The 10,107-nt window shown below is 36.0% G+C and overlaps 1 protein-coding gene across 2 annotated transcripts in view; it reads right to left on the bottom strand.

Moving 5' to 3' along the window:
- The window catches only part of DBF4 (DBF4-CDC7 kinase regulatory subunit), a 32,006-nt gene extending 21,959 nt beyond the window's left edge, over positions 1-10,047 (bottom strand). The window contains exons 1-5 of one of the 2 annotated variants that reach the window (XM_019630354.1): positions 9,732-10,047; positions 8,333-8,505; positions 2,594-2,773; positions 565-615; positions 2-70 (exon numbers count right to left, since the gene is read on the bottom strand). In XM_019630354.1, coding sequence (XP_019485899.1) covers positions 2-70; positions 565-615; positions 2,594-2,773; positions 8,333-8,505; positions 9,732-9,777 — 519 coding nt within the window. In that variant the 5' untranslated portion in view covers positions 9,778-10,047. The remainder of the gene's footprint in view (position 1; positions 71-564; positions 616-2,593; positions 2,774-8,332; positions 8,506-9,731) is intronic. The other variant, XM_019630355.1, reaches the window with a different exon arrangement.
- Between the last annotated feature and the right edge of the window lie 60 nt (positions 10,048-10,107).

The following is a 10,107-nucleotide window of genomic DNA, read 5'->3' on the forward strand; positions in this document are numbered from 1 at the left end:
CATCAATATGAAGAATTTTTACTCCCCAAGATAAGGCATTTGATAATATACTATTTGAAGGAATAAAATCCTGTAAAAAAAAAAAGTTTGATAGTTTTTTCTAGGAAATTACAATTTTAAATGAGCTTAATTTAAAAATAATCTGAAGCTTAATGTCACTAAGGTTGTTATTCAGAACAGAACCTACAGTTACAACAGCAATAAGGACATCAGTTTTTTCTTTTGGAATTTCAAAAATCAACCCTGCTTAATATATTCCCACATTCTTGACAATTACTGCACAGTGTAGCCTTACAGTTAATAGTTTCAATAAATTATTCCATTTAAAAATACAAAGATGCTAGATGTTTCAGAAGTGTCCAGTAATATTTAAAAAGGCCACAAGATGGAGATGTTTCTTCATGAAAAGTACTATAGATTATGATCTTTGAAAACTGAGATACATGCTGATATTTAGGCTTTTCCTATTAGAAATGAGGAAACAAAGATTTCAAGAACATCTCTATTTTCCACTTGTGTTTTTAATAACAGAATATACTGTGAAAATTTTAAATTCTTACTTACATGGTCCTTGATAGCTTTTTCAACTAATAATTTTCCTCTGCTTAAACACACCTATAAAAGACCAGAAAATGGTTAAACATTAAAAAGTTATAACATAGTTCCTCTTTGAAAAAGGTTAAAAAGATAAAGTAGCTAAAGTAAATCCAAAAAATTTATACATTTTAATATAAATATGAAATTTAAAATAGATAACATTTATTTGTTCAAGTCTTAATGACTATCACCAAAACAAATGTATGGTAAAAAGTAATGTTCTTAGGGTCTGTGTAATAAGCTGTCCTATTAAGAAGTTTATCTTTTTTAGGTGAAGTAACTAATTTCAGTTGAACAACACCCTAGGGTCAGTTTTGTAGTAAATTCTATTCAATATGGAAAATAAAATAGCTAGGTTCCTCTGAAATTGTCTATAATTAAATAGTAAGTTACATCTTAGTTTGCCTTTAAACTGAAGATCTAAGAATATGAATAAAATATATATAGTTTTTACATGCTATTTCACTTTTTAAATAAAACACTAGGAAGTTAAAATGCTGAGCAACAATTAATTTGGAATTAGTCACTGGTGCATAATCTATTCCTTTCTTCCAATAAAGCATTAACTAAAAGAATAAGTCTTCCTTGGTCTACTCTACTTTTGACTTTTTTCTTCTACATATTTATGTGTCTTTTTTCAAGTGATACCGCTTATATAACTCATTTCTTTTGTTTCCCCTGACAATTTTCCTGCTTTCCAAATGGCTACAGTAGATAAACTGAGGATACTTAAAAATCATGTAATTGTATCTCAATCAAAAAATGATATTTTTTATTTTTCAATCTCTTCCCCTCTTCACACCCCATCAAATCAATTTAATTTATCCTTCACTGAGTCTTCCAACTTATTGGCAATGGAGTGGTAGGGATATGATGTCAGTAATTCTAGACCAAGGGTTGGCAAACTTTTTCTGTGAAGGGCCAGATATTATATGTTTTAGGCTCTGCAGGCCATGTCGTCTCTGTGGTAACTATCCAATTCTGCCTTTACATCAGAAAGCAGCCAATCAATACATAAACAAATGGCTTATGGCTATGTGCCAATAAAATAATACTTATGGACAATGAAATATGAATTTCATACAATTTCCACTTGTCACAAGATATTCTTTTGATTACCCCAATCATTTGAAAATGTAAAAACCATGCTTAGCGTGTAGGCTATAAAAAATAAGCAACAGGTTGGATTAGGCCTCTATCCACACTTCCTTAAATCCTGCTCTGAAACAAACAAAAAAGGTTTCCATGTTTTCTTTTTTTTAAAAAAGATTTTATTGGGGAATTGGGAGAGGGGAACAGTGTTGGGGAATCGGGGAAGACAAGTTGCTGTTCTTTGGTTCTTCAGTCTAGTTGTGGAGGACGCCGCTTCACTGGCCCATGTTGGTATTATCATTGCGCTCTTCCCGGGTGAGGCAGTCGCTCACCGGCCTCTGGACGGCCGCTCACAGCGGCTCTTGGCAGCTCACACCAGCTGCTGGCCATTCACACTGGCTGCCGGCCACACACAGTAGCTTATGGCAGCCCACTGCAGCAGGGGCTGCAGCCTATGCCATTGCCAACGACACAGCATCCCAGCTCCAGGTTGAGCTGTTGTTCAGCATCTTAGCTGTAGAGGGCAGTGTCACTGGCCCTCATGTGGGATCCAAACCGGAGCCCTGCTACACAGAGCTGGCATCCCAAGCCAGCTCTTAACCAACACGCCACTTGGCCGGCCCTCCATTTTTTCTTTAAAATAATGATCCATTGTTACTTTTTAGTTGTAAATTACTCTAAAAAATAAAAGCCATCCCTAACTGCAAGGGTATATTTTAGGAATCAGAGTACACAAGTATCATTAGGAGAAAAACCACCTTTCCAACCTTCTTAAGGACTGGAAAGCCACAACGTAGATATTGTTCTACCTAAGTGAATTCTGCTGTTAGCCTGACCTTGAAAATCATGCGATCCTCAGGCTACAGACTCTCTGAGAATCTCAAAGAATATTTAAGAGACTTACTGAATCTGGAGACTTAAATGAACTTCCATCATGGCTGGGATGAGGTGAAGTGGTTTCTGCATTATATGGAGATTCTGGACTTGGTGCAGGAGAAATTCGGCCAAAGGTTTGTGCAAATTTAGCTTCCTTTTTATTGGAAATAAGATAACTAATATCTTTGCTGAGAAATTCTTCAACCCGCTAAAGGAAAACAAAGTATTTTTAAGTAAGTCACAAACCACAAACTGCTTCATATGCTAAGCTCAAGTAAAATGCCAATTTGAGGCATTTTAATATTTTGTAAATTTGTAGTTTTTATACCGTATTCTTCTGAACCTAGAGCTCTGAGGAAGTACTATGGGAATTCCAATAACAACACAAGAGCATGTACCAGATACTATTTTTCAAGTGTTTTATATATATCCTAATTATCTTAATACACATTAACAACCCCATGGTAATAATTATCCACATTTTGTGGAGAAGAAAATTAAAGAGAAGTAAAGTGACTTACTTGAGGTTACAACAGTAGTAACAGAATTTGAACACAGGTATTCTGATTCAAACCCATACTTTAAATCAGTACTGTGCAGTAGAACTTACTGCAATGATGGAAATGTTCTTTATCAGCATTGCCCAATATGATAACAACTTGCCACCTGTGGTTAATGAGTACTTGAAATGTAACTAATGTGATTAAGCAACTGAATTTTAAATTTTCTTTAATTCTAATTACCTTAAACTTAAAATAACCATATAAAGCTAATGGCTATCGTGTTGAACAGCACAGTTCAGTCATAGTTATAACATCTTCCCATAAGATTTCAACTAACGGGAAGGAGGGAATCCTTACCCTTAAGATTGTAAGACTGAAGAGAATTTCCCTACTAAAATGTTTGTAAACCACTACTTTAAGTGCCTGAATTTATAAGTACATGTACCAAAGTCAATATTATTGAAGATCACTCCCATCCACAAGCAGGAAAATTAAACTAAGTAGAAATAAGTACTATTAATCATTAACTATTTGCATAAATCAAAGACTTCTAAAATATTTTAAACAGTTCTAATTTCTACGGGGCCTCACATTATGAATGGGGATAATAAATAAAAGCAAAGCAATTAACAGATGAGTTAATCTCATCTAAGCAATAAGCAGAATTTGCTAAGACCAGTGGCCGCCTTGGTTAAATACAAACCACTACTTCCTTTTTTCTTTTTTTCCTTCTAAGCAACATTTTCATTAACCAGTAAATAAAGTATCCACATTTATTTAATCCAGGAATCACAAACTCAAATGCCTACAAAGGCCAGCAGGAATATACACGAACAATTTACACATCAAATACTTCCTTCGTTTTCATCAATATGTGGCCCTAGCACTGCCAGAGGTTCCATTTTTTCAAGAGAAGTCCCATTTCCTACATGGTTTTTAAATTGGGATAATATAACATAAAATTTACCATTTTAACCATTTTTAGGTGTACAATTCAGTGGCAATAAATACTCGTATATTCATAATGTTGTACAACCATCACCACTATCTATTTCCAGAACTTTTTCATCATTCCAAGCTGAAACTCTGTACACATTAATTTCTCATTCTCCCCTCTCCCCTGCCCCTTTTAATATCTATTCTATTTTCTGTTTCTATGAATTTGACTATTCTAGGTACCTCATATAAGTGGAATCCTATAGTTTGTCCTTTTGTGTCTGGCTTATTTCATATAGTACAGTTTTCAAGGTTCACCCATATTGTACGATGGGTCAGAATTTCATTCCTTTCAAGGCTGAATGATATTCCATTGTATGTATGTACCACATTTTGTTATCCATTTGTTAATAACATTTGGGTTGCTTCCATCTTTTGGATATTGTGAATAATGCTATGAACATGGGTATACAAATCTCTCTTCAAGACCCTGCTTTCAATTCTTTTAGGTATGTACCCAGAAGTAGAATTGCTTGATCTTATGGTAATTCTATTTTTATTAATAATTTTTCGAGGAATGATCATGCTGTTTACCATGGCAATTGCACCAATTTACAATCTCACCAATAGTGCACATGGGTTCCAGTTTCCCCACACCCTCACCAACACTTATTTTTTGATATTGACTATACTAAAGGATGTGAGGTGGTATCTCATGTGGTTGTGATTTGTATTTCCCTAATAATAAGTGATGTTGAGCATCTTTTCATGTGCTAGTTGGCAATTTACAGATCTTTGGAGAAATGTCCATCATTCAAGTCTTTTGCTCATTTTTTAATCAGGTTATTTTTTGTTGTTGAGTTATAGGAGTTCTTTATGAATCTTGGATACTAATTCCTTATCAGATATATGATTTGCAAATATGTTTTTCTCTCATTCTGTGTAGGTTGTTTTTTCACCCTCTTGATAGTGAAGTCCGGTTCATTTACTTTTTCATTTGTTGCTTGTGCTTTTGGCATCATATCCAAGGAATCAACACCAAATCCAATGTCATGAAGATTTTTCCCTATACATTCCTCTAAGAGTTTCAGGTCTTAGGTTTAATGGTTCTTGATCCATTTTTAATTAATTTTAGCATATGATGTAGGGTAATGGTATAACTTCGTTCTTTTGCATGTGGATATCGTTTTCCTAGGCCCAGTTGTTGAAAAGATTGTCCTTTCCCCACTGAATGGTCTTGGCACCTTGTTTAAAATCAACTGACCATATATGTGAGGGTTGATTTCTGGGCTCTCTATTCTGTTGCATTGGTCTATGTTTGCCCTTATGCTAGTACCACACATTTCTTTTGGTTTTCCATTTCCTATAGATGGAGTTATAACTCTTTGGTTGTGAATAAAGTGTCAATTATAATTTGGCTTCAATATAGTATGTATTGTTTCTTGCCATTTCCCCTATCTAAATCCCAAGTTCAAGTCATATTATAATATTAGTTGCTCAAACAAACCAGACATATATCTTAAATATATGTTCTTTCCTCTAGTTTGCCCCTTCTTCCTGGTATATTCCTACTAGGTTTTCAAGCTCAAATTTTATCTCTGCTATGTGCTATGATTCCTAAAGGCAGAGTTAATCATTTCTATCTCTATATTCTAATGGCAATTTCTACATAATTTCTTTTAAAGCACTGACTATGGTATATTGTAAATTATTTATTTAGGTGCCTGATGTTCCCATGGACTGAGAATTCGTAGAGGACTAAACTACCTTACTTATTTTTGCATCCCCAGCATCTAAAATAGTGCTGGCATATGGGAGACACCAGTGGAGTAGTTTTTTAATAAATGTCCACATGCCCAAATCATAACCATTCTTCAAAGCTGAGTTTAAATTGTGTCTGCACAACAGCCTCCAAGATTTCTCAGTTGAAAGTAATCTCTCTCTTCTTGACATTCTATGTTGAATTAAAATTAATTATACCCATGCCATCTCTACCTGCGGGAAGAATAGACATCAGATTCATTTTCGAATCTACCAAAACACCTAATACCATGCTCTGTACTGTTGACTTAGTTTTATCGTGGTCTTCAATTTATTAGCTATTGTTATTTTCTGATTACTAAAAGTCACAATGAACATCAAACAAATAACTCGGTCTTCAAGTTCATGATATGGCAAGGTATCTCCCTTAGCTCTATTCTCTTCCAACTGCCTTATTTTAGTCCAAACTGTTTAGACATGAACCTAAATGTGACTGGCTCCATGTCCTGTTAGGATGCCTTTGTAACAGCTACTTTCCTCGCCACAATTAAAGATATATCCCCATTATGTTGGACGTCACTGCTGTGCTCTCTGTGGTTGAATTTGTCAGAGGTGCACTCTCCAGAAAAATGGGGTTTTAAGATGTTTTCATTAATACTAGAGAAAACAAATGCATAAAGTGAACAATTAAAAAAAGGACAATGGTAATAATCTTAAAATAAATTACAAAAGAATAAAGGGCCTAAGTAATCCTAAAAATTAAGTAATAAGCATAATAGCTATTCAACTAAACAGTTCTTAAAGTTGAATATAAAACTCTTCAATTAGTGTCTAGAAGTCAAAGTTCCTTTATGGTTCACTGGGAGATCTTCATAAAGTCTTTTTTTAGCACTAGAAATAATGCGCTAGAGAGAGAAATGAGGACATCTCTGAACACTAATTGGAAAGATAGTGTAAGGAGGAGATCAAAATTTGATCAAAAAATTTTTAAAAGAGAAATTAAGGAATAAAGTTAATAAATCAAATTCACTTGAAAAGCAACAGCTTGGTTGGGTAAAATCTGTAAACTTATACCCTTAATAGTCTCCTCACTTTCACTGGTCTACTTCACACAATTTTAAGATAAAAATTTGAAGTGTATAAAACTAAAAAGTCTCTATTATCTAAAGCATAAGTTAATTCAAAATTTGCCTCTTGCAAGTGCCTCAGGAACTGATGTGGGGAGGAGAGAGAAAAATGAGGCAAGGCAAGCAAGTCCCTGCACTAGCTTCTATACTGTTTTATGTAGAGCAGTATCCTTTTTACTGGCTTTACACGTTGGACTTCTGAATGTGATCTCATTTGAAGGATTCCACTGCTAAAAATACAAATCTAAAATCACTGATTTAGATCAGAAGGGTTAAATGGGTTATTCATCATATTTGAGAAAGCTGAAAACTGTACCAGATCGCTTTTTTGTAGCCATTAATTGCTAAAGGCAGAGTGGTGCAGTAGCATGTTAGCCTGGGAATTAGGAGGCTAATTCTACCATGGGCCAGTCATTTAACTTCTCTGGACCTTTAAGTACTTAATTTTTAAACCGAAGGCGTACTTACTCAAAGTCTAAGGTCCCTAACACATTAAGACACTCCTGATAGTGGTACAGTCAGTATGGTGGCAGGCCTACAAAATGTGACCTTTTGGAATGCAGTCATATGGTCATTATGATACATGCTACTACTATGACAGGTATGTGACAACGTTTTAAGAAAATGAATAGCAAAAAAGTAGAATGGCTTTTCAAAGACAAGTAAAATATCACAACAATAAACAATTCCAAGAAACCTGCAGAACCTGTTACATTCTGCAAATTTCTATTCTAGGAATGACTGGATCTGTTCAAATTATTCAAAGATGTTAACCTTGACAAACTCAAACTGCAGCAAAACCTTTTAAACAAGAAGAATTAGGAAATAAATTAATAAAGTCTTAAGTACAGTTGCTAAAATTTACTTAATATTAACCTTAACCCTAAGAAAACCTTAGAATATTATCCAAATTTTCTAATTCTTAATCATTTACTCAATGTAGGAAAGAAATGGGTTTTCCATATTCCTAATCCAAAATTCTGTTCCATTAATGAAATGCATTCAGTTGAGACTCAGTCAAGAGCTATTTTAACTTTTAGGTTTTCCTTATTCTGTAAATAACATTCTGATTGTTATGCTAATCCAGGCAAATTTATGTAGTTTGTCCAATAGTCATAATCCAGGAGTTTTTGCTATCTGGAAGCATTTCAACATTACAACGAGAAGGCACTTAGCAGTTCCACCAGGACAAGGGAGTCTCACTTCTCACATTTTATGAACTTGATGCTAAACTAATAATCACAGAAACCTGAAAGTTTTGTCAGGCTACAAAAAGTTAAAACATAAAACAGATGGTTTTTCATCAATGATATACAACTGATAAAAATTTTAAGTTTGATGCTTATATAAGTTTTACAATATGAAAAATTTAAATAATTACGTACTATAAAGTACTAGCTACAAATAGTTCCTTTTTGTCCATCTATGGTTTTGACTTACCCCTCCCAGATCCTTAATGTCCTTCTGCAGTTTTTCAGATATGCTGACTGAAGGTAAGTCAATGTAAAATACTTTTCCCCAAAGTGGCTTATATTTGGATTTTTCTGGTTTGTTATCAGTTTTCAGAGATTTCAAAGATGGTCTGTTTTTTTCATTTTTGACTTGGATTCCACCTATTGTTTAAAAAATTTAGAATTACATCATGTTTTCTACAGACAGAAATTTTACTGTTTTAAAATATTTCTTTATACATTAATATCACAGAGGGGAAAATCTTTATCCTACCCATTTAAGTCATTAACATTTTAGTGTATTTCTTTGTAGTACCACTTAGGATAATGGCAAGTATGTTTTAACAGACGCTGTATTGTAAAATAATTATTGTTCACAGCCAATAGTTGAATCTGTAGGGAATATCTATACATTTATGTTTTATGTATATAAAAACTTATTGAAAGATTTTCCTTCTTGGGACATAAACTCCATGGGGTGTTTACTCTATAAATATTTCTGGAGCATCTGCCATTCTGTTGAACACTCCAAACTTGTGCTTAAAAATGTTAAACACTCAGCAAAGCAAGAAACCTGTTACCCAGAATGACCTAATCCTCAAAGGTTCCTCACTGCTCAAGGTTTAGTTTCATAGACTGTCTATATATTAAGGACCAAATGGTCCATTTGAAGAACCAAATCACCGTTCATTTCATTATTTCCTTTGAAAACAGACATGAGATCCATCCAACAACGGCTTTAAAATTTAATTTTTAGAACACTGTTCAAAAGTTGGAGATTACTATTTATGTACTATATGTGCACACACACACTCACATAATATACAAATTAAAAAGGAAAACTTAGAGGCTGGAATGTTGTATCAAATTAAGTGACTGAACATGGAAGTTTGCTCTGCTTCTGTCTATAATGTTGCAAACAGCAATGGTATGTTTGAAATACAAATACTTTGTCTCAACTTTATGAGAGAATATAAAAGAATAAGGCCAAAAACCCACCCACGATCACCCAATTTAATCGTGAAGTGAAAAACCATGAGCACATCTGCTTTTAAATTGCGGGTCCAGCGGCAGCCTCCGAGGGCCCGGAGCGGAGTCGCAGTATCTGTGGGGGGCCCCGGTGAGTTCCCGGGTCCGCACATTGTTTTCTAGTTTAACAACCTACCGCACCACCTGGACCTGGAATTTGGCGGCCGCGGCAAAAGCGTCGAGAGAGCGAGGGGCCAGGCCGGCATCCGTTTCCTTTTTGAGGCAAAACCCTGAACCGGTCCCTCCTTTAGGCCACAGAGAGGACGCACAAGCCAGAAAAGAAAAGGACCCAAAAGGAGAACGCTACAGAATCAATGGTGGAACCACGAGGGGAGAGAAGAATTAAAGGGGATTCATACCCTGGAAATGTCCTTTGCTGTGGATCCTCATGGCTCCGGAGTTCATGGCAGCCGCCCGGCACCTACATGCTGGGTCCGGAGAGGGTGTCGCGCCGGGCGGCCGGGAGAACACGACTCCTCGAGGCCCGCTGAGGGCCAGTCGCCTCTCCGCGTCCGCGGACTACCACACCCACGCCGTACAGATACCGCGTCTGACTCCCGAGTTTCCGGGGCCAGATCCGGCTTCAAGGCGCGGAGGAGGAAGGGGGAAAGCACAAACGAGTGGACTGCGGCGGTTGAAGATTTGAAAACGCGTCACGCGGCCGCGGCGCCGATACGCGCGCTCCGCCCCCTCGCGCGCCGCGCGCCGCGCCCCGCCTCGCGCTCGCCCCCACGT

Source organism: Hipposideros armiger, unplaced genomic scaffold (assembly GCF_001890085.2).
Source record: "Hipposideros armiger isolate ML-2016 unplaced genomic scaffold, ASM189008v1 scaffold_902, whole genome shotgun sequence".
NCBI lineage: Eukaryota > Metazoa > Chordata > Mammalia > Chiroptera > Hipposideridae > Hipposideros > Hipposideros armiger.